General features: G+C 44.8%; 1 protein-coding gene across 6 annotated transcripts in view; it reads left to right on the forward strand.

The window, feature by feature from the left end:
• NAA60 (N-alpha-acetyltransferase 60, NatF catalytic subunit) overlaps nt 1-21,547 on the forward strand; it is a 57,410-nt gene that overhangs the window by 25,260 nt on the left and 10,603 nt on the right. For 5 of the 6 annotated variants that reach the window (XR_005455347.1, XR_005455349.1, XM_038762840.1 and 2 more), the window contains exon 1: nt 12,958-13,080. Coding sequence is in view for 3 of the 6 variants with exons in the window: in XM_038762840.1 (XP_038618768.1) it covers nt 12,971-13,080 (110 nt within the window). In the remaining 3 variants the exon portion in view is untranslated. Of the gene's footprint in view, nt 1-12,957; nt 13,081-21,547 lie in introns of those variants that run through there. The other variant, XR_005455348.1, reaches the window with a different exon arrangement.

Genomic DNA, 21,547 nt, shown 5'->3' on the forward strand with positions numbered 1-21,547 from the left:
AACTACAATGTGGTTTGCATTCTGCTCAGTAGCCAGTCATTCTGAAACACTGATTGTCAGCTATATGCAGAGCACTAAACTGTGCACTTACAGGACCAAAGGGTTAGAATTAATCAGTTGTATTGAGTGCTTACTGTGTGCAGAGCACTGTAGCAAGTGCTTGGGAGTGTAGCTTGTTGTGGGCAGCGAATGTCTATTGTAATATTGTACTCTCCCAAGCGCTTAGTACAGTGCTTTGCACACAGTAAGCGCTCAATAAATATAGCTGAATGAAGGAATGGATGATCTCTGCCCTCAAGGAGCTTATAGTGTCTTGTCTTTTCTTATGCTGTTGAGTCGTCTCCAACCCATAGCGACTCCATGGACACATCTCTCCCAGAATGACCCGCTTCCATCCGCAGTTGTTCTGGTAGTGTATCCATAGAGTTTTCTTGGTAAAAATATGGAAGTGGTTTACCACAGGTGAGTTTTGACTTGTAGCAGATTGCCTTCCACTCACTAGCCACTGGCCAAGCTAGGAATGGGTATGCCTCAGCTTGGCTCTCCCTCCCATAGCTGAGACTGATAGACTACTGGAAACTCTCCAGGTGTGATCCTGAGAGGGGGCTTTAGTGTAGCAGAAGAGATAGTCACTTAAATTACAGATAGAATAATACAATATACAGTATATCCTAAAAGCTACAGGGCTTGTGATAATTTAAGGATTTAGGTGACAGAGAAGAGCTGGGTGTCAGCTGAATGTGATGTGGGGAGATTAATAATTACAAGAGGAAGACCTTCTGAATCAGGAGCACTGATATCAGGGGTCTATCAGATAAGAAGGGTGGTGTGGGAAAGGGGGAGAGAGAGCTGAAAACAAGGCATATTGACTAGGTGCGACTGAGAAGAACAAAGATTGTGGACTGGGATGAAGTGGGGAAAAAAGGGTGGGTGAGTAAGAAGGCAAGAGCTTTCAAGCCAATGGTTCAGTAGTTTCTACTTGATGGAAAATGGGTAACCTCTGAAGGTTCTTGAGGAGTGGGGAGCCGGATGCAGAATAGTGCTGAAGAAAAGTGATCTGGACAAGAATCAGGTCTGGAAGGGAGAGACATTTACGTATTAACTTCCTCAACTGGAATTTAGAAACCTAGCAAGTCACCAAATGCCATTGTAGGGTTTTCTGGTTTGTTTTTTAGTGGTGTTCGTTAAAAGCTACGTGCCAGACCCTGTACTAAGTGCTGGAGTGGATACAAGGTAATCAACCTGGACACAGTCCTTGTCCCCTGTAGGGCTTACAGTTGTAATACCCATTTTGCCGATGAGGTAACTGAGGCACAGAGAAGTTAAGTGACTTGCCCAAGGTCACACAGCAGGCAAGGGGTGAAGCCAGGATTAGGACCCGGGTCCTTCAGACTCTCAGGCCCATGCTTTTTCCATAGAGCCGCGCTGCTTCCCATCCACCTGGCAACCCTTCTAGTGATTGTCACCTTCAGCAAAACAGCATCTTCTTTCTGGTCAGTAAGATCCCGAAGCCACTTGCCCCAGTATTGTTTACAGGCTTTTGTGGTTGTAGTGCTCTTTAAGCTCTGGCCCAGTGTTTGAGGCCAGAAGGATGTATCCCCCTTAGGCCCCTAAGGAAATGAGTACAGAACTCCCTTTGGAACTTAAGAAGCACAAACTTGTCTTTTGAGAGCCTTGTTCCCATACACAGAGTATTCTCCTAATAATAGTTCAAAATGTGCTACAGGGTGACTGTCACTGCTTGGAAAAACTCCGTCTACCCAGTCATATCAATGCCTTAGGTTCAACCAGAAGGGAAAAACAAACCAGTCCCTAAGGAGAGGCCAGGCTTGTTTTGTCTCACATGACAGCATTTGAAAATCATTTTTTACTTCTCTCTTTTAAAGAAAACAAGAACATTTTGCATCCTTGAAAAAGCATTTATAGCACCAGAACGGTTTCAGTTCGTAATGATTTGGTTGGATCACTTTTCTTCCTGTTTTTTCAGTTTTAACTTTGGTTACGTTGCTCTTTGTTGAAGAGTTATATAGGTTTGCTATGCATCCTTCTCTTTATGACTCGGTCTCCAGAAGTGGAAGATAGACCCGGGTTAATCCAAATGATTCGCAAGTATCTCTAGACTGTAAGCTCGTTGTGAACAGGGAACATGTGTACTGACTCTGTTGTATTGTATTCGCCCAACCGCTTAGTACAGTTCAGTGAGCACAGAAAACACTCAATAAATACAGTTGATTGCCACATCCCTTCAAGATGGAACCAATTTTGAGCATTTTTCATTCTTGTTTATCTGTTGTCTGTTGACACAGTGGAAACAGCTTTCTTCAGGAATCCAAAAGTGAGTTATTGGCCCTGGCTTATTTCGCACCTGAGACATGTGTGCGCGCGCGCACACACACACACACTCTCTCTCTCTCTCTCTCTCTCTCTCTCAAACTCCCCTCCCAACTTGAAAGATTAATAAGGTGTGAGCGTATCTATTTGTGGGTGGAATGGTGGGCAGGATCTTGTGACTTTCTAAATTATTCATGTTTCCGTTACACAGAGTCTTAGAGTGGTGTAGGCAGCTACAGAATACATTTTGCTTACTAATGTGAAGCTATTCATTTGGAAAAAAAAATTGCTTCAGAATCCACATCCCTTTAGAGGTGGACATCTTTTAAAAAAAAAAAAGTTACCTTTCCTCCATCTGAATCAAAAGAGTATTTTATGTGGAGAAGCCCTTTCTATTTTTGATGGGATGGTTTTTACACTGGTTAAAACTTGTGTGCTTTGTAACCTTTGGCAAATCACTTAACACTTCTCTGGGCCTCAATTACTTTTACTCAATTTAATCAATTACTCAATTACTCAATTTTATTTTATTTTGTTAGTATGTTTGGTTTTGTTCCCTGTCTCCCCCTTTTAGACTGTGAGCCCAGTATTGGGTAGGGACTGTCTCTATATGTTGCCAACTTGTACTTCCCAAGCGCTTAGTACAGTGCTCTGCACACAGTAAGCGCTCAATAAATACGATTGATGATGATGATGATGAATTACCACATCTGTAAAATGTTTGTGAGCCCCACATGGGACATGATCTGCCTGTAACCTGATTAGCTTGTAGCTATCCCAGCACTCAGTACAGTGCATGGCATTTAGTAAGTGTTTAATAAATAAATAAAATAAATAAATAATGAGAAGCAGCATGGTTTAGTTGCAAGAATGTGGGCTTGGGAGTCAGAGGACATGAGTTCTAATCCCAGCCCCGCCACTTGTCAACTGTTTAACTTTGGGCAGGTCACTTCACTTCTCTGTGCCTCAGTTACCTCATCTGTAAAATGAGGACTGAGACTGATCCCCACATGGGACAACCTGATTACCCTGTATCTACCCCAGTGCTTAGAACTGCTTGGCACATAGTAAGTAATTAACAAATACCATCATCATCATCATCATACCATAAAAAAAAAACATTTGGATGTCCTGTGGCCTTTTGATTTTATTTATTTTTTTGTCCCCATGGGATTTCTGTGAGGTTGTGATAAAGCCCTAGGGTAACTACACTTGTTTAGTTTACTTGCTGTTAATAGCTTTAGAGCCTGGGGGAAAAGAGGAAATATGGTATTTTTGCTTTTTTTGTAATAATTCAAGCACATCACCTCCAAGAGGTTTTCACCAAGTCCTCATTTCCTCTTTTCCCACTTCCTTCTACGTTTTTCCTAGAACTTGAATTTGCACCCTTTATTCACCCCACCATCAGCCCCATGACACGAACATATCTGGAATTTATATTAAATGTCTGTTTCCCCTGTAAACTGTAAGCTCATTGTTGGCAGGGAAAGTGTGTACCAACCCTTTTATACTGTACTCTCCTGAGCACTTAGTACAGTGCTCTGTACACAGTAAGCAATCAAAACAGTTGCTTGATTGGTATCTTTCCAGAAATTCTACAGAGATCATATTATGTGGGGACTTGAATCATCCCATCAGACAATAGTGTTCTTATTATCAAACTCACCCACAATAAGCCAGCTTCTTGTTGAGTCTGATAGTGTGAAACAACTCTGATTTTGAGGTCTTGGGGGGGAGAGAAAGACAGAATGTGTAAAATATCCTTAGCAGAATTTCCATGTAAATTAATGTTTGGTAGAGAGCGATATTTTTTTTTTTAATTGAAGCATTGGTCACAACCGTGACAACCCTGATGCTTTCGGTGCTGACTTCAACATTTGGTGAGCCCAGCCAATTAATAATATTTTTTGTCTACTTAAGCTCTTGAAGAGAGTACAGTAGAATTAGAAAACCTTTCATCCATTGTCATATTTATTGAGTGCTTACTATGTGCCGAGTGCTTACTGAGAGTTTGGGAGAGTACAGTACAGCAATAAACAAACACATTTCATGTCCACAACGAGCTGACAGTCTAGAGAGCTGTAAGACCTGGCCCTTGGTCTCAAGGAATTTACAGTTTAATGGTTGAGACAGAATCTAAAATACAGGTAGGAAGGAGTAGGAGCGCTTAGAACAGTGCTTTGCACATAGTAAGCGCTTAATAAATGCCATCATTATTATTATTATTAAAAGGGAGGGGGTGTGTGTGTTTGTGTGTGTGTTAATGTTGAAATTATAGGATATGTAAAATCTGTAACATAAATGCAGTGGGAAGTTGAGTGCTTAGTTGCACAAAAGTGGCAGTTGGAAAGCTCCCCTGAAAGAGATGTGATATCAGACGGACTTTTAAAACAGGGAGAGCTTTGGTCTGATGAAGTTGATGGGAAACGGTTATAAGCCTAAGGGAGGACATGAACAAGAACTGCATAGTAATAAGAGTTGTATCTGGGATGCGCTTATTACGGGCCGGAATAGTTACAATGTAATCAGATCAGATGCATTCCCTGTCCCACACGGGGATACAGTCTAAGTAGGAGGGAGAATGGTTATTTAATCCCGGTTTGCACACCAAGAAACTGAGAAACCGAGAAGTTGTGGCCTGCCGAAGGTCACTCAGCAGGCAAGTGGTGGAGCCGGGATTAGGACCCAGGTCTTCTGAGGCCCTGTCCTATGCTCTTTCCAACAAGACACAGTTAGTAGGTTAGCTTGAGAGGGTCAAAGGGCTAACTGTGGGATAGTGGGAGAAGAGTGATAAGTAGGTGGAAGAATGCTGATGGAGCACCTGAGAGCCAGTGGTCAGCAATTTTGGTTTGTTATTGTGGAGAAGAATGGGGTAACCATTATGGGTAACCATTTGAAGTTTTTGAGGGAGAGGAGATATGTGAAGAACACCATTTTAGAGAAATGATCTGGGCTAAAGAGTGAAATATGGGCTGGAGAGAGGAATCAGGGAGACAAATGAAGTGACTGATAAGAATAAGCCATAATATGGCAAGTGCTTAGGCTAGGTTAGTGGCTTTAGGCTGGAGAGGAAGGTATGGATCCTCGAAATTTTGAGAAGAACAAACCAATAGAATTTGTTGACAGATTGAATGTGGGGATTAAGAGTGGGAAGATTCAAGGGAATTGCTGAAGTTGTGGGGTTGAGATGGAAAAGATGGTGGTGGTCTCAACTCTGATGAGAACATGAGGTCAAGGACAGGATTTGTGAAAGAAGATGAGTCGAGTTTTGGATATATTGTGTCACTGTGGTATACATCTAGAGACGCTACGGAGTCAGGAGGAAATTCAAGGCTGCCGAGGAAAGGGGGCAGGGCTGACAAGGTAGATTTGGGAGTCAACTGCAGAGATGGGTTAGTTGAGGCCGTGCCAGTGCATACATTTCCCAAGAGAATGGGTGTAAAGTGAGAAGGGACCCCAGATCAGAGTCTGAGGAGAGACCTATAGTGAGAGGGTGGGAGGCAAAGGAAGGACTGGCAAATGATATCGATCAGACAGACAAATCAGTGGTGTTTATTGAGCGGTTACTAAGCGCTGAGTGGAGTGGGTAGACGCAGTCTTTTCCCACAAAGAGCTAACAGACTAGAGGCTGAGAAGGATCGATCGGCCCAAGAGGTAAGAGGAAAACCAGGAGAGGACAGTGGCATTAACGCCAAGGTTAGATAGTGTTTACAGAGAACGGAGTTGGCCACACCATCAAAGTAGTGAGGCCTGGTGGATAGACCACAGGCCTGGGAATCAGAAGGTCAGGGGTTCTAATCCTGGCTCCTCCACTTGTCGGCTGTGTGACCTTAGGCAGGTCACTTCGCTTCTGTATGCCTCAGTTATCTCATCTGTAAAATGGGGATTGAGACTGTGTGTGCTGTGTGGGACAGGGGCTGTGTCGAACCTGGTTAACTTGTATCTACCACAGCACTTAGGACAGTGAAGCCTGGCACATAGTAAGTGCTTAACAAGCGTTATTATTATTATTATTATTATTATTATTAGAGAGCTCACCTCCTCCAGGAGGCCTTCCCAGGCTGAGCTCCCTCCTTCCTCTCCCCCTACTCCCCCTCCCCATCCCCCCGCCTTACCTCCTTCCCCTCCCCACAGCTCCTGTATATATGTATATATGTTTGTACGTATTTATTACTCTATTTTACTTGTACATATTCTATTTATTTTATTTGGTTTATGTTTTGTTGTCTGTCGCCCCCTTCTAGACTGTGAGCCCGCTGTTGGGTAGGGACCGTCTCTATATGTTGCATACTTGTACTTCCCAAGCGCTTAGTACAGGGCTCTGCTCACAGTAAGCACTCAATAAATATGACTGAATGAATGAATTTCGAAGGCAACCAAGATGTCGAGGAGAATTAGGCTACAACAGAGTCCGTCATTTCAATTAAATCAGTGGTAATTACCGAGTGCTTACTGTGTGCAGAGCACTGCACTAAGTGCTTGCTGAGATTTGGTAAGGAGGTCTTTGGTGACTTTGACCGTAGTTGGGGCAAGTGGACTGGATTCTGTGGGTTTAGAGGGCCCAAGAACTGGTCGTGAGCCAGTTTGGGCCACATCCTGACACCAGAAAGGCCCTGCTGTCCAGAGGGTGAGGTGGGGTGAGGGAGCGGTCTTGTTGTGGATAGGTGTCCCCTCAGTCAGACTATTACTAATAGCCTTTCCTGCCACTCCTTGCTTGCACACATCCTGGTAACTGCTTCCCCAGCACTCAAGATACTACCTACTGAACTGGCTTGGTTTTCTTTTCTCGTCATTTTTTTTCCTCCTCAGTTTTGAGAGAGCTGAACCTCTGCAGGGCTTTTTCACAGGTGGTTGGCCTGTGGCTCAGACAAAGAAAGGAAGGAGTGGGGCTGGGGAAATGGGGAGAGAAGAGAGTCCCTCAGTAGTAAAAGGAGCCTCCAAGAGCCACTTTTTTTCTGAACCCTCCTCCTTCATGGGATTTCCCCCACCCCAGCACCCTTCATCCCAAGGGCTCAATCATCTGCTTCACTTAATGTGAACAGTTCACCAATCCTTACCACTTTCCCCCTGCTGACAGTTCCCCTTCCCTGATCCTATTTGAAAACAACACTTGCGTCTCACAAACCTTTCTTTAGGAATACCCTTCCCGCTCACTCTATAAACATCTCTCCCAGGGTACCAGGCAGAAACCTCCCCCCAGGCATCTTTCCCCCGAGGCAGTCTTGATCCCTTTAAAGCAGATAATTGTGTAAGGCAAAGCCTGGCCTAGTAGAAAGAGTGCAGGCCTTGGAGTCGGAGGACCTGGGCTCTTATCCCAGCTCCGCTTGGGCAAATCACTTAACTTTCCTGTGCCTCAGTATCCTCATTGTAAAATGGGTCTTCAATACCTATTCTCCCTCCCCTTAGACTGTAAGGAATTGGGATGAGGACTGTGACTTGTCTTATCTTGTCTACCACTCTGCTTAGTACACTACTTGGCACATAGTAAGAGCTTAACAAGTACCAAGTTATTATTATTACTATTATGATGATGATGGATTTATGTTTTCCTCCAGCCCCTGGAGAACCCCCTCCCCTCTTTGAGGTTTTGTTTATTTCTTAAATGGTATTTAACTACTTACTATGTGCTAAGCACTGTACTAAGCACAAGGTAGATACAAACTAATCAGGTTGGACACAGTCCCTGTCGCACGTGGAGCTCACAGTCTTTGTCCCCATTTTAGAGAAGCAACGTCGCTTAGAGCACGGGCTTGGGAGTCAGAGGACTTGGGTTCTAATCCCACCTCCGCCACTTGTCTGCAGTGTGACCTTGGGCAAGTCACTTAACTTCTCTTTGCATCAGTTACCTCATCTGTAGAATGGGGATTAAAAGTGTGAGCCCTGTGTGGGACAACCTGACTACCCTGTATCTACCCCAGCGCTTAGAACAGTGCTTGGCACATAGTAAGTGCTTAACAAATACCATTATTATTATTTTATAGATGAGATAACTGAGGCAGAGAAGTTAAGTAATTTACCCAAGGTCACACTGCAAACAAGTGGTGGAGCCAGGAATCCAGGTCCTCTAACTCCCAAGCTTCTGCTCTTTCCATTAGGTCGTGTTACTTCATGCAGCTTGGCAGCCTGGGATACCCTCCCCAGACCCAGATTAGCTTGGGACATCAACTCCTGACCAACGGACATCCTACCTTGGAACGCTCCTTTTTGAGTAGTCACATCACCTCCTCCTGCCCATATTCTTGAACCCCCCCCTCCCCCCCCCATTAATTTAAAACAGGTCATAGTTATAACTAAGGTAAACATTTCAGCAAATTTGGAATTGTTAAGACTAGACATAGAATAGGATGTTTGGGTAAAAAAAAAAAATTATTACCCCATGACCACATCCTGGCTGGCTAAATGCAACCTATTCCTATTTTTAACTATCCAAAGGCAGTGTTTAAATAAAGAACCAGAGCCTTGAAGACACAGAAACCTCTTAATAGAGATGAGAAACTGGTTTCCAAACAACTTTTTCTGAGCATACTATTTTCCTTGAATGTTAAATGTGGAACAAATTCTGAACCTCGGTCAAAGGAGCTCCCGTTAAGGGCTTTGTGAATTTTTCTTTGTTTATAAAGCTCACCCAAAAAGGGCATGCTGATGTGTCACCAAGTATCTGTAACATTTCTAAAGTAACCCCTGTACTTAGGTTTGGTATTTAATGAGAGTAAGTTATCTACTTCAGCCAATGCCTGTTGATTCAGGGACTGATTGTCCTGTTTGTGAATTATCCAGGCCCCTTGCTGTTTCTGAATTTGGACTTGTGGCTGCCTCATTTCTTATTCCCATTGCCACCTCCACCAAAGTTTGATGGGGGGGAAGAGGATGAAACTGGATAAAATGAAGTTTGCCGGGGGTGAGGGGGAGCATCTGAGAATTTATTGCCTTATGGTGAATACATAACCACCATAAAAGGGCAGGATGAATATGTGTCTGTGTGTGTGTGTGTGCATGTGTGTCCTGTCACACACAAATACACAGCTGGCCGGTGGCAGAGCAGAGATTACAACGCAGGTCTTCTGATTCCCAGGCCTGTGCTCTTTCCAGGAGGCCACACTACTCTTCACTTCTGCCCAGTTGGACTCGGCATATATCAGCAGTGCACGTTTCTGACTGAAGACCATTAATAATTGCGATATTTGTTCAAGTACTTACTCTGTGTCAAGCACTGTACTAAGCGCTGGGGTAGATACAAGATCATCAGGTCCATCATGGGGCTCACAGTCTAAGTAGGAAGGAGAACAGGTTTTGAATCCCCATTTTACAGATGAGGAAACGGAGGCATAGAGAAGTGAAGTGACTTGCCCACAGTCACACAGCAGGCAACTTAAACGTTCATTTTAAGTAAGTGAGGGCTTCATGTTATTCTGCCGCACTTCCTCATTTGATAGATTCTGCTGATGCCGACAGTTGAACTCCAGATGTCTCTTTTTTTTATTGTTATGCCATTAAAGCACTCTTAGAATTTTTATGCATTTTAAGCAGAACTAAATCACAAAAAGGTCAGGCAGGTATCAGCCTTCTCAACTGGCCGAATATACACCAAGTTGTGCCAGAAGGGACGGAATGGTCATTTCCCCGGTCCTGTCCCAGATTAACTTCTCCTTTTCCATCACCCCCACCCCCCTGGCCTAAATTGTCCAACAGTGGCAGCCTCATGAACCTGTTGCCAGGAGGAACTGGCTTTTGGAGTTTGTTTCATTTATGACATTTTTGGCACATGTACTCAATATAATAATAATTATAGTATTTGTTAAGTGCTTACTTTGTGCCAAGCACTGGGTAGAGACAAGGTAATCCCCTATAACTGAAAGTCACAACCTCCCCAGCGCCACTGGAAGAGGGTCCCAGACTCGGGAGGGGGTGGTCTGGACCTTGTGGCTGCAATCTTGGCCTTAGCCCACCTCGCTCCCAGGGGGCCAGATGGTCACCCCAGCAGTGGTGAATGGGGCATTGGGTCAGGGGCAAGCCTGGTGGACTACTTTCTGGACTCTAGAACCCAGTGGAGGAGAGGGTGAGGTTATAAAGTGTGGCAGTTGGTGGACAAATCGAAATAACAGTGGGCATTTTGCCCCACTTCTTGACTGTGAGCCCATTGTTGGATAGGGACCATCTCTATATGTTGCCAACTTGTACTTCCCAAGCGCTTAGTACAGTGCTCTGCACACAGTAAGCGCTCAATAAATACAACTGAATGAAGGAATGAATGATAACCCCTGTTGCTGCAGTATAACACAGCCGAAGGATAAGGGTTCAGAGCCACAAGTTGAAATGTAAGTGGTTCAAGTGGTTGGTGCCTGAGGGTCAGTGCTCCCAGATGGAAAAGCCATTCATTCATTCATTTGTATTTATTGAGCGCTTATTGTGTGCGCAGCACTGTACTGAGTGCTTGGGAGAGAACAAGAGAACAAGAAACGGACACATTCCCTGACCCCAACAAGCTTACAGTCTGGAGGGGGGAGACGGACCTCAGTACAAATAAATAAATGACAGAGTCCAAGAGCGAGAGGCAGTGGCAACCAGCCAGGCCCAGGTCCCAGATCTGCCCCTTACTGTGGGATTCCGGGTGAGGTGTCTGGTCAACCAGTATGATCACTGGTCCAAATTCAGGTAGCCTTTCAGAAAGAACTCTGCTTCTTTTTGCTTCTTTTCTAATGGGGGTGGAGAGAGGTAGCGTACTTTATCTCTTCTTGGCATTTTGGTTTGTACTTTTTCTCTCTCTTCAAGCTCCTCCTGGTTAATGGTGCTAATTGCTGCTGATTCATCTACTGTTCCCTTGCCTTGAAAAAACCAGGAGGTGGTTGAACACCACATTTTAGCTGGATTAGAGCTAACAGTTTAAAATTTCTGAAAACTTTGAGGCCGTGAGTAAAAGGATTTTTTTTTTTAGAGAATTTTGAGGAAATTTGAAATATGAGCGATACTTTGTCTTAGCTCTAAACATTTTTGTATTTTCAAGACTATAAAATTGCTTGACCTCATGGGTTCCCTATATTCTTTAATTACGAAGGCTGAAATTACAAATAAATTGGAGCATGCGATCACGCAGCATGCCCTAGTGCATAGTGCACAGGCTTGGGACTCAGAAGGACCTGGGATCTAATTCTGACTCTGCCACTTGTCTGCTGTGTGACCTTGAGCAAGTCACTTCTCTGTGCTTCAGTTCCCTCATTTTTAAAATGAGGGTTAAGACTGTGAGCCCCATGTGGGACAGGGACTGTGTCCAACCTGATTTGCTTGTATCCATCCCAGCAGTTAGTACAGTGCCTGGCACATAATAAGTGTTTAACAAATACTGCAGTTGTTATTATTATTATTATTATTATTATTATTTCTCCCCTTGGGGACCCCCTGAGCTAGCCCTATACACCTTGGCAACCACCTGGGCCCACACTGCAATCCTCCGTTTCCTCTCCAATTCAGTGGAAAAAGCTAGTGCGAGTCCTGCTTCATCCATTGAATTCCAGACATGGAGATTGTCACTGTCTTCTGTCTCAGGGTAAAACAGCAACAAATCCAGCTCTGCAGTGGGTGGATGGAGACTTTGAGAGTCCTAGTCTGGAATCATCTAGGTTTTTTTGTTGTTGTCTTTTGGGGGCCTTTTATGGTATGTCTTAAGCGCTCAGTATGTTCCAGGCACTGTCCTAAGCTCTGGGGTTAATAGAAACTAATCAGGTTGGACACAGTCCATGTGCCACATGGGGCTCACAGTTTTAATCCACATTTTACAACTGAGGTATTAAGCAGTGTGGTCTAGTGGTTAGAGCATGGGCCTGGGCATCTGAAGGACTTGGGTTCTAATTCCGGCTCAACCAGCTGTCTAATATGTGTCCTTGGACAGGTCACTTCACTTCTCTGGGCCTCAGTTCCCTCATCTGTAAAGTGGGGATTAAGACTGCATGCCGCAAGTGAGACAGAGACTGTGTCCAACCTGTTTAGCATATATCTACCCCAGCACTTAATATAGTGCTGGGACTGCCATGGGGCAGCCATGGGGGACTGCCAAGTCCCTTTTAGACTGTGAGCCCACTATTGGGTAGGGACTGTATATGTTGCCAAATTGTACTTCCCAAGCACTTAGTACAGTGCTCTGCACACAGTAAGCGCTCAATAAATACGATTGATGATGATGATGATGACAGTGCATGGTACAAAGCCAGCCCTTAGTAAATACCATTAAAAAAAAAAGATAAGTTTAGTGTCTTGCCCAAGGTCACACAACAGACAAGTGGTGGATTGATTTGGTTAGAGTGGTTTCCTAACTGGGTACTCTCCGCTCCGCACACTCCCGTTGGGGAGTTGTGACACAATCGACAACATTATCCCCACAATCTGTACAAAACTGATCTGCAGGGTGAAGAGAGGGGGTAGCTTAGACTGGCATCTGCACTACCACACTTCTGGGCCAGGATTTGCCCCCTCCCCCTAGGGCTGTCTGAGCCAGAAACGATGAGGGATTACAGGGAAAATAGAACCAGAGACTTTGGTGTGACTGAACCACACCCCCATTTAGCAGCAACAGTGCTTGATTGAGTAAAAGAAAGCCAACCCTGCTGGGCTCCTCCCTAAATATAATTTCCTTTCCTTCTAGGTGTGAATGACAGAGGAAGTGCCCTCCACTGCACTCAGTGAGGTCAACAGGCGCCTTCTCTGCCATGATGACATAGACACAGTGAAGCAACTCTGTGCCGACTGGTTCCCCATTGAGTAAGTACTGTATGTGCTGTTCCTCCATTAGAGTGAATTTCGGGGATCATGTGGAAGTGAGCGCAAATGCCCTGCTAGGTTGCTAGGCTTTTTGTCGTTGTCCTTTGTCCGAGCCCCTTCCTACCTCTCAGTGTGAATTAGCCTGTTACTCACTTTCTTTCTGGTCCTTAAGCCCTAGCCAACCTAGTTTCCTCACCCCCCGACTCCCTTCAACCTTCCCCCACCACAGCACCAGTCATGGATTTGAGATCCCTTTGCAAATGTTGTCCTCCAATTCAGTAAATTTACTTGTGATTAAAGGTAATTCTGTTAATCTGCATTAAAGTAAACAAAAAATTGGGCTTCCTTTATGGGTTGTGTATAGAACTGCCAAGTTGATTCAGCTGCAGATTGATTTTTTTTTTAATTCTGTAACCCAACCAGTAAGAATAAATACAATGTCCTCTATGCCTGCCAAGAAGTTAGTTGATGCCTCCATTTTATTAGACAAAAAGAGCCTCCAAGTTAAGCAAGTGAACGATTAACTTTATTTCTCCAGCTTCTGCTCTGCAAAAATGGCAACCTTGTACTCTGTGACAAGAAATCAGTTGTCTATATTTGGACTTCAGATAGTTTCTTGACTCACTGTAACTGATGAGGACTTTAGACAAAGTTGAAGGAAGCGTAATTTTGAATCTCTTCAGCTACACATGGACCTTTAGGCCCCAGCTATGGTGACTTTGGAGAGCTCTGTGGAAGCGGACGAGTAAGCTCCCCAGTTAGATTGTAGGCTCCCTGAGGGCAGGGATCATGTCTACCTACTTGATTGTTGTCCTTTTTTTTCTAATGTTAAGTACTTGCCATGTGCCAGGCACTGTACTAAGCACTGTACAAACAAATCAAGTTGGATAGCCTTTGTCCCACAGGGCTCACAGTCTGTCCTGTAGATGAGGTAACCAATGCACTGAAAAGTTGTGACTTGTGCACTAAGTTAACTCAGCTGTTCACTGAAAAATTGTGAAGCACTGAAAAGTAAAGTGACCAGTGCCCAATTTCTCAACCGAGAAGTTAAGTGACTTACCCATAGCAGACAAGTGGCGGAGCCCAGGATTAGAACCCAGATCCTCTAACTCCCAGGCCTGTGCTATTTCCACTAGGCCATGCTGCTCTCAAGCTGTACTCTCCCAAGTGCTTAGCACCATACCACTATCCTTCCCATCTCACAAGCCCTTAACCTTGATGTTATCCTTGACTCCTCTCTCATTCAACCCACATACTCACTCAATCCATCGCTAAATGCTGTCTGTCCCACCTTCACAATTTAGCTAAAATCCACCCTTTCCTCTCCGTCCAAACTGCTACCACATTAATACGATCACTCCTCCTATCCCACCTGGATTACTGCATCGGCCTCCTTGCTGACCGCCCAGCCTCCTGTCTCTCCACACTCCAGTCCGTACTTCACTCTACTACCTGGATCATTTTTCTACAAAAACATTCAGGATATGTCACCCCATTCCTCAAAAAAACCTCCAGTGGTTGCCCATCCACCTCCGCATCAAACAAAAACTCCTCACCTTTGGCTATAAGCACCACCTTGCTCCCCTCCTACTGCACCTCGCTTCTCTTCTTCTATAGCCCAGGCTGCACACTTGGCTCTTCTAGTGCTAACCTCCCCACTGTACCTTGATCTCACCTATCTCGCCCCCAACCCCAGCCCACGTCCTGCCTCTAGCCTGGAATGCTCTCCCTCCTCAAATCCTACCGACAGTTACTCTCCCCCACTTCCAAGCCTTCTCAGACTAAGCCCCCCTTTTCCTCATCTCCCACTCCCTTCTGTGTCCCTCTGACTTGCTCCCTTTGCTCTTCCCCTTTTCCAGCCCCATAGCACTTATGCACGTATCTGTAATTTATTTATTCATATTGTTGTCTGTCTCCCCGCCTCTAGACTATAAGATCGTTAAGGGCAGGGAATGTGTCTGTTTATTGTTGTATCGTACTCTCCCAAGCGTTTAGTACAGTGCTTTGCACACAGTAAGCGCTTAATAAATACTATTGGTTGATAGATCTCTGCACAGGGTGACTGAGAGCTGTACTTCCCCCATCAACTTTTTCAGCCACATTGCACCCATCCCGTCATTTTAAAGGACATTTCCAGCCTATAAGGAAAAGGATCTTTCCCCTTGGTTTCTGTGAGATTCCTGGGCCAATGCCTGACTAACTCATGCCTTGTATCTTTGTATCATTGTCAACTAAAAGAACAGGTACTTGAGAGATTGGTGTCGCTGCATTTTTGTGCTCACAGCTGTGCCATCTCATAAGCTCTGTAACCCATCCGATTCCAGGGTCAGGCGCTTAGTACAGTGCTCTGCACACAGTTAACGCTCAATAAATACAATTGAATGAATGAATAAATACAGTGTTCTGCACACAATAAGCACTCAGGTGTCATGGATTGAAACAGAATTCTGGACCTGCCAGTGTGTGCTTTCCTGGTTGGGATTGGTGTCAGCTTTGAGGAATCCCATTTGGGATTTTGAGACTAGCTTTGTAGTTGAAGTGCTCTGTCCAAATTCCTTCATCAATCAGTGGTGTTTATTGAGCACTTACTGTTTGCAGAGCACTGTTCTAAGCACTTGGGAGAGTACAGTATAACAAAGTTGATAGGTAGTTACGCTCCTTGCTTACAGTGAGCTCATGGTCTAGAGTGATAGGAAAGAGAAAAGCCGTGTGGTCCAATAGAAAGAGAATCAACGTGGCTCAGTGGAAAGAGAATGGGCTTTGGAGTCAGAGGTCATGGGTTCAAATCCTGATTCTGCCAATTGTCAGCTGTGTGACTTTGGGCAAGTCACTTAACTTCTCTGTGCCTGTTACCTCAACTGGAAAACGGGGATTAAGACTGTGCGCCCCCCATGGGACAACCCGATCATCTTGTAACCTCCCCAGCGCTTAGAACAGTGCTTTGCACATAGTAAGCGCTTAATAAATGCGATCATTACTTTTTTTAAGAGAAGCAGCGTGGCTTAGTGGTAGGAGCCCAGGCTTTGGAGTCAGAGGTCATGAGTTCAAATCCCAGCTCCGCCAATTGTCAGCTGTGTGACTTTGGGCAAGTCACTTAACTTCTCTGGGCCTCAGTTACCTCATCTGTAAAATGGGGATTAAGACTGTGAGCCCCCCGTGGGATAACCTGATCACCTTGTAACCTCCCTAACGCTTAGAACAGTGCTTTGCCCATAGTAAGCACTTAATAAAGAGAAGCAGCGTTCAGTGGAAAGAGCCCGGGCTTTGGAGTCAGTGGTCATGGGTGCAAATCCCAGCTCTGCCAGTTGTCAGCTGTGTGACCTTGGGCAAGTCACTTAACTTCTCTGTGCCTCAGTTTCCTCATCTGTAAAATGGGGATTGACTTTGAGCCCCCCGTGGGACAACCTGATCACCTTGTATCCCCCCAGCACTTAGAACAGTGCTTTGCACGTAGTAAGCGCTTAATAAATGCCATCATTAATAAATGCCATTAAAAAAAAAAAACGGGTTTAGGAGTCAGAGGCCCTGGACTCTAATCCTCGCCTCGCCATCCTCTGCGCGCCTGGTTTGGCATCAACAGAACTTGCTAGGGTTATGTCTTATGCTGTTGAGTCGTTTCCGACCCATGGCGACACCATGGACACATCTTCCCCAGTACACCCCGCTCTCCATCTGCAGTCATTCTGGTAGTGTATCCATACAGTTTTCTTGATAAAAATACAGAATTGGTTTCCCATTGCCGCCTTCAATGCAGCAAACTTGAGTCTTCGCCCTCGACTCTCTCCCATGCCGCTGCTGCCCAGCACAGGTGAGTTTTGACTTGTAGCAGATTGCCTTCCATTCGCTAGCCACTGCCCAAGCTAGGAATGGAATGGGTAGGCCTCTGTTTGACTCTCCCTACTGGGTGTAAAACACTGCAGTGAATGCTTGGGGGAAAATAAAAAATTAAGTAAAAAACAAAACAAAACACTGTTTCTGTCCCAAAGGAACTCCAAACATAATGGAAAGAGGCAAGTAGATAAAAATAAACAAAAATGCAATCACAGAGAAGAGACTAGATATAATACAAAATAAATCAACAACAGATAAGATCAAATAAAATGCTAAAGTGGTCAGGGGGAAGACATGATCAATCAATGGTATTTATTGAGCCCTTACTATGTGCCGAGCACTGTACAAAGTGCTTGGGAGAATTCAGTACAACAGAATTAGCGGACACATTCCCTGCTTGTAATGAGCTTACAGTCTAGAGGGGGAGGTAGACATTAATATGAATAAGTAATTTATAGTAAACCATTTAAAGATACATACCTAAGTTTTGTGGGGTTGGGAGTGGGTGAATGTCAGATACCCAAATGTCACAAATCCAAGTGCATGTCTGAGGAGGTCAGTCGGGGAATACTTCCTGGAGGAGACTCTTGGAAAAGAGTGTAGAGAATGGATTGTAGAAGGGAAAATGGAGAGTAAGAAATAGTTGAGGTTTGCTGAAAGGAGATTGAAGTGTCTTTCATCTTTAGGAAACATCCTGTCCCCAAAATTCATGTAAATAATAATTATTATTATGGTACTTCATTCATTCAATCGTATTTATTGAGTGCTTACTGTGTGCAGAGCACTGTACCAAGTGCTTGGGAAGTACAAGTTGGCAACATATAGAGATGGTCCCTACCCAACAGCGGGCTCACAGTCTAGAAGGGGGAGACAGACAACAAAACAAAACATATTAACAAAATAAAATAAATAGAATAAATATGTGCAAATAAATAAATAGAGTAATAAATGCATACAAACATATATACATATATGCAGGTGCTGTGGGGAGGGGAAGGAGGTAAGGCGGGGGCGATGGGGAGGGGGAGGAGGAAGGAGGGGGCTCAGTCTGGGAAGGCCTCCTGGAGGAGGTGAGCTCTCAGTAGGGCTTTGAAGGGAGAAAGAGAGCTACCTTGGCGGATGTGCCGAGGGAGGGCATTCCAGGCCAGGGGGAGGACGTGGGCCGGGGGTCGACGGCGGGATGGGCGAGAACGAGGCACAGTGAGGAGGTTAGTGGCAGAGGAGCGGAGGGTGCGGGCTGGGCTGGAGAAGGAGAGAAGGGAGGTGAGGTAGGAGGGGGCGAGGTGATGGACAGCCTTGAAGCCGAGAGTGAGGAGTTTTTGCCTGATGCGTAGGTTGATTGGTAGCCACTGGAGATTTTTGAGGAGGGGAGTAACATGCCCAGAGCGTTTCTGCACAAAGACGATCTGGGCAGCGGCATGAAGTATGGATTGAAGTGGGGAGAGACAGGAGGATGGGAGATCAGAGAGGAAGCTGATGCAGTAATCCAGACGGGATAGGATGAGAGATTGAACGAGCAGGGTAGCGGTTTGGATGGAGAGAAAAGGGCGGATCTTGGCGATGTTGCGGAGCTGAGACCAGCAGGTTTTGGAGGGCACTTGTTAAGCACTTACTGTGTGCCAAGCACTGGGCTAGATACAAGTTCATCAGGTTGGACACAGTCCCTTTCTCACATGGGGCTCACGGTCTAGGTAAGGGGAAGAACAGGTGTTGAATCCCCATTTTGCAGTTGAAGAAATGGAGGCACAGGGAAGTTCAGTGACTTACCCAAGGTCACACAGCAGACTTGGCAGAGTCAGAATTAGAACCCGGCTTCTCTGACTCCTAGACCCATGCTCTTTCCACTCTGCCAAGCCGCTTCTCAAATTTGCTTCTCTAAATTTGCATTTCCTTTACTCAGGGAGTACTATTTATTGAGCACCTTCTGCGTAGAGCACAGTTCTGCATGTCAGTAGACACGATCCCTGCCCTCTAAGAGCAGTTGAGAGAGACGGACAATAAGGTTGTTTACATACTTGGACTGCGAGTCCCTTATAAAACAGGGTCTTTGTCCGGCCTGATTATCTCGTATTTACCCCTGCCCTTAGAACAGGGCTTGACACGTAGTAAGTGCTTAAAATACACGATATAAAGAATGATACAGAAGGGAAAAGGGATAGGTACACAAGGAAATGTTTAAGGAATAGGGTTTGTAAGATATGATAAGTGTTTCAGGAAATTTCGAATGCAGCAGTGCTTAGGTGGCACAGAAGTGCTGATGTGGCTTTTGGCTTCAAAGCGACGTAGCAGTCTTTTTGTCCATTAATCAGTAGAACCAGGCAAAATGTTTGAGTGTCCCATGGCTCCTCCATTCTCTCCGACTCAGAAGATTGCACTGGGGTCCCCTAGGAGCTGCGTTTTATACTACTTACAAGCCTGAAACCTAGCTCGAACTCGAGCCTGCGAGTTGGAAGGGCCTGTGCTCTAGTTCTGGCTCCTCCACTTGTCTCCTTTGTGACCTTGGGCAAGTCATTTCTCTGTGCCTCAGTTACCTCATCTGTAGAATGGGGATTATGACTGTGAGCCTCGTGTGGGACATGGACTTTGTCCAACGTGATTACCTTGTATCTACCTCATTCATTCATTCAGTCGTATTTATTGAGCACTTACTGTGTGCAGAGCACTATACTAAGCGACTAAGCGCTAGGGAAGTACAAGTTGGGTGTCACCTCCTCCAGGAGGCCTTCCCAGACTGAGCCCCCTCCTTCCTCTCCCCCTTCTCCCCCTCTCCATTCACCGCCTTACCCCCTTCCCGTCCCCACAGCACCTGTATATATGTATATATGTTTGTACGTATTTATTACTCTATTTATTTTACTTGTACATATCTATTCTATTTATTTTATTTTGTTAATATGTTTTGTTTTGTTGTCTGTGTCCCCCTTCTAGACTGTGAGCCCACTGTTGGGTAGGGACCGCCTCTATATGTTGCCAACTTGTACTTCCCAAGCGCTTGTACAGTGCTCTGCACACAGTAAGCGCTCAATAAATACGATTGATTGATTGATTGATTGATTGACATATAGAGACGGTCCCTACCTGTACAGTGCCTGGCACACTGGAAGTGCTTCACAAGTGCCATTGAAAAAAAAAGAGCATTTGATCAATTTTTTTGTGACACGTCAAAGAGGATGGGTGCTTGTTTTTGGATGTCCTTTAAATGAGACTGCCTTTTTTCTGCCAAAATTCAGTCTTTGGCATTCATTCAGCATTACCCTGAGAACATGGAGGTTATGGTCTTGGCAGGCTCTGTGTTAAGAAAAATCTCACGTTAGAATTTGTTCATGTCTGGACTGTTATTGTACATAAGCATACATCCATTTCTTCCAACATCACAGATAGATCCGCGCTGTTGGAAGAACATTCATTCTCTAACGGGGTTCTATATGTAGTATGTGGGGAGAACATGCAATATGGAAGAACGTAGCATATCTGTAGTGGTGCTGGACACAACACTAGTTGAGAGGCAGCATGGCGCGGTGGATGGAGCGTGGGCTTGGGAGTCAGAAGGTCATGGGTTCTAATCCCGGCTCCACCACTTTTCTGCTGTGTGATCTTGGGGAAGTAACTTCACTTCTGTGGGCCTCTGTTACCTTATCTGTAAATGGGGATTGAGGCTGTGAGCTCCACATGGGACAGGGACGGTGTCCAACTCAATTTGCTTGCATCCACCCCAGCGCTTAGTACAGTGCCTGAAACATAATAATAATAATGACATTTATTAAGCGCTCCACATAGGAAAGGGACTGTGTCCAACTCAGTTTGCTTGTGTCCACCCCAGTGCGTAGTGCAGTGCCTGAAACATAATAATAATAATAATGGCATTTATTAAGCACTTACTATGTGCAAAGCACTGTTCTAAGCGCTGAAGAGGTTACAACATGATCAGGTTGTCCCACGGGGGGCTCACAGTCTTAATCTGTATATATGTATATATCACCTGTGTATATGTTTGTACGTATTTATTACTCTATTCATTTTACTTGTACATATCTATTCTATTTATTTTATTTTGTTAATATGTTTTGTTTTGTTCTCTGTCTCCCCCTTCTAGACTGTGAGCCCACTGTTGGGTAGGGACCATCTCTATATGTTGCCAACTTGTACTTCCCAAGCGCTTTGTACAGTGCTGTGCACGCAGTAAGCGCTAAATAAGTATGATTGATTGATTGATTAATCCCCATTTTACAGATGAGGTAACAGACCCAGAGAAGTTAAGTGACTTGCTCAAAGTCACACAGCTGACAACTGGCGAAGCCGGCATTTGAACCCATGACCTCCAACTCCAAAGCCCGTGCTCTTTCCACTGAGCCACGCTGCTTCTCTACGTAGTAAACACTTAATAAATACCATCATGTTATCATTTAGTTGCTCTAGAATGTTTGGCAAAATCCTGGAGTTTATGACAGTAAGCACATAGATATGGTTTTAAATAGTCAAATTCTTTGTTCCTGTTCCATTTTCCCCTCCTTGAACAAAAGCAGATGAAAAACAGCAAATCCCTAGTAGTGGACCATAAAAGGGAATTAAATGGCGCATTCCCCTAGGGAACAGAAAGTTGATTTGAAACGTTCAGCCTAGCTGGAACTCCGTCACC

This window comes from Tachyglossus aculeatus, chromosome 21 (genome assembly GCF_015852505.1).
Source record: "Tachyglossus aculeatus isolate mTacAcu1 chromosome 21, mTacAcu1.pri, whole genome shotgun sequence".
Taxonomy (NCBI): Eukaryota; Metazoa; Chordata; class Mammalia; order Monotremata; family Tachyglossidae; genus Tachyglossus; species Tachyglossus aculeatus.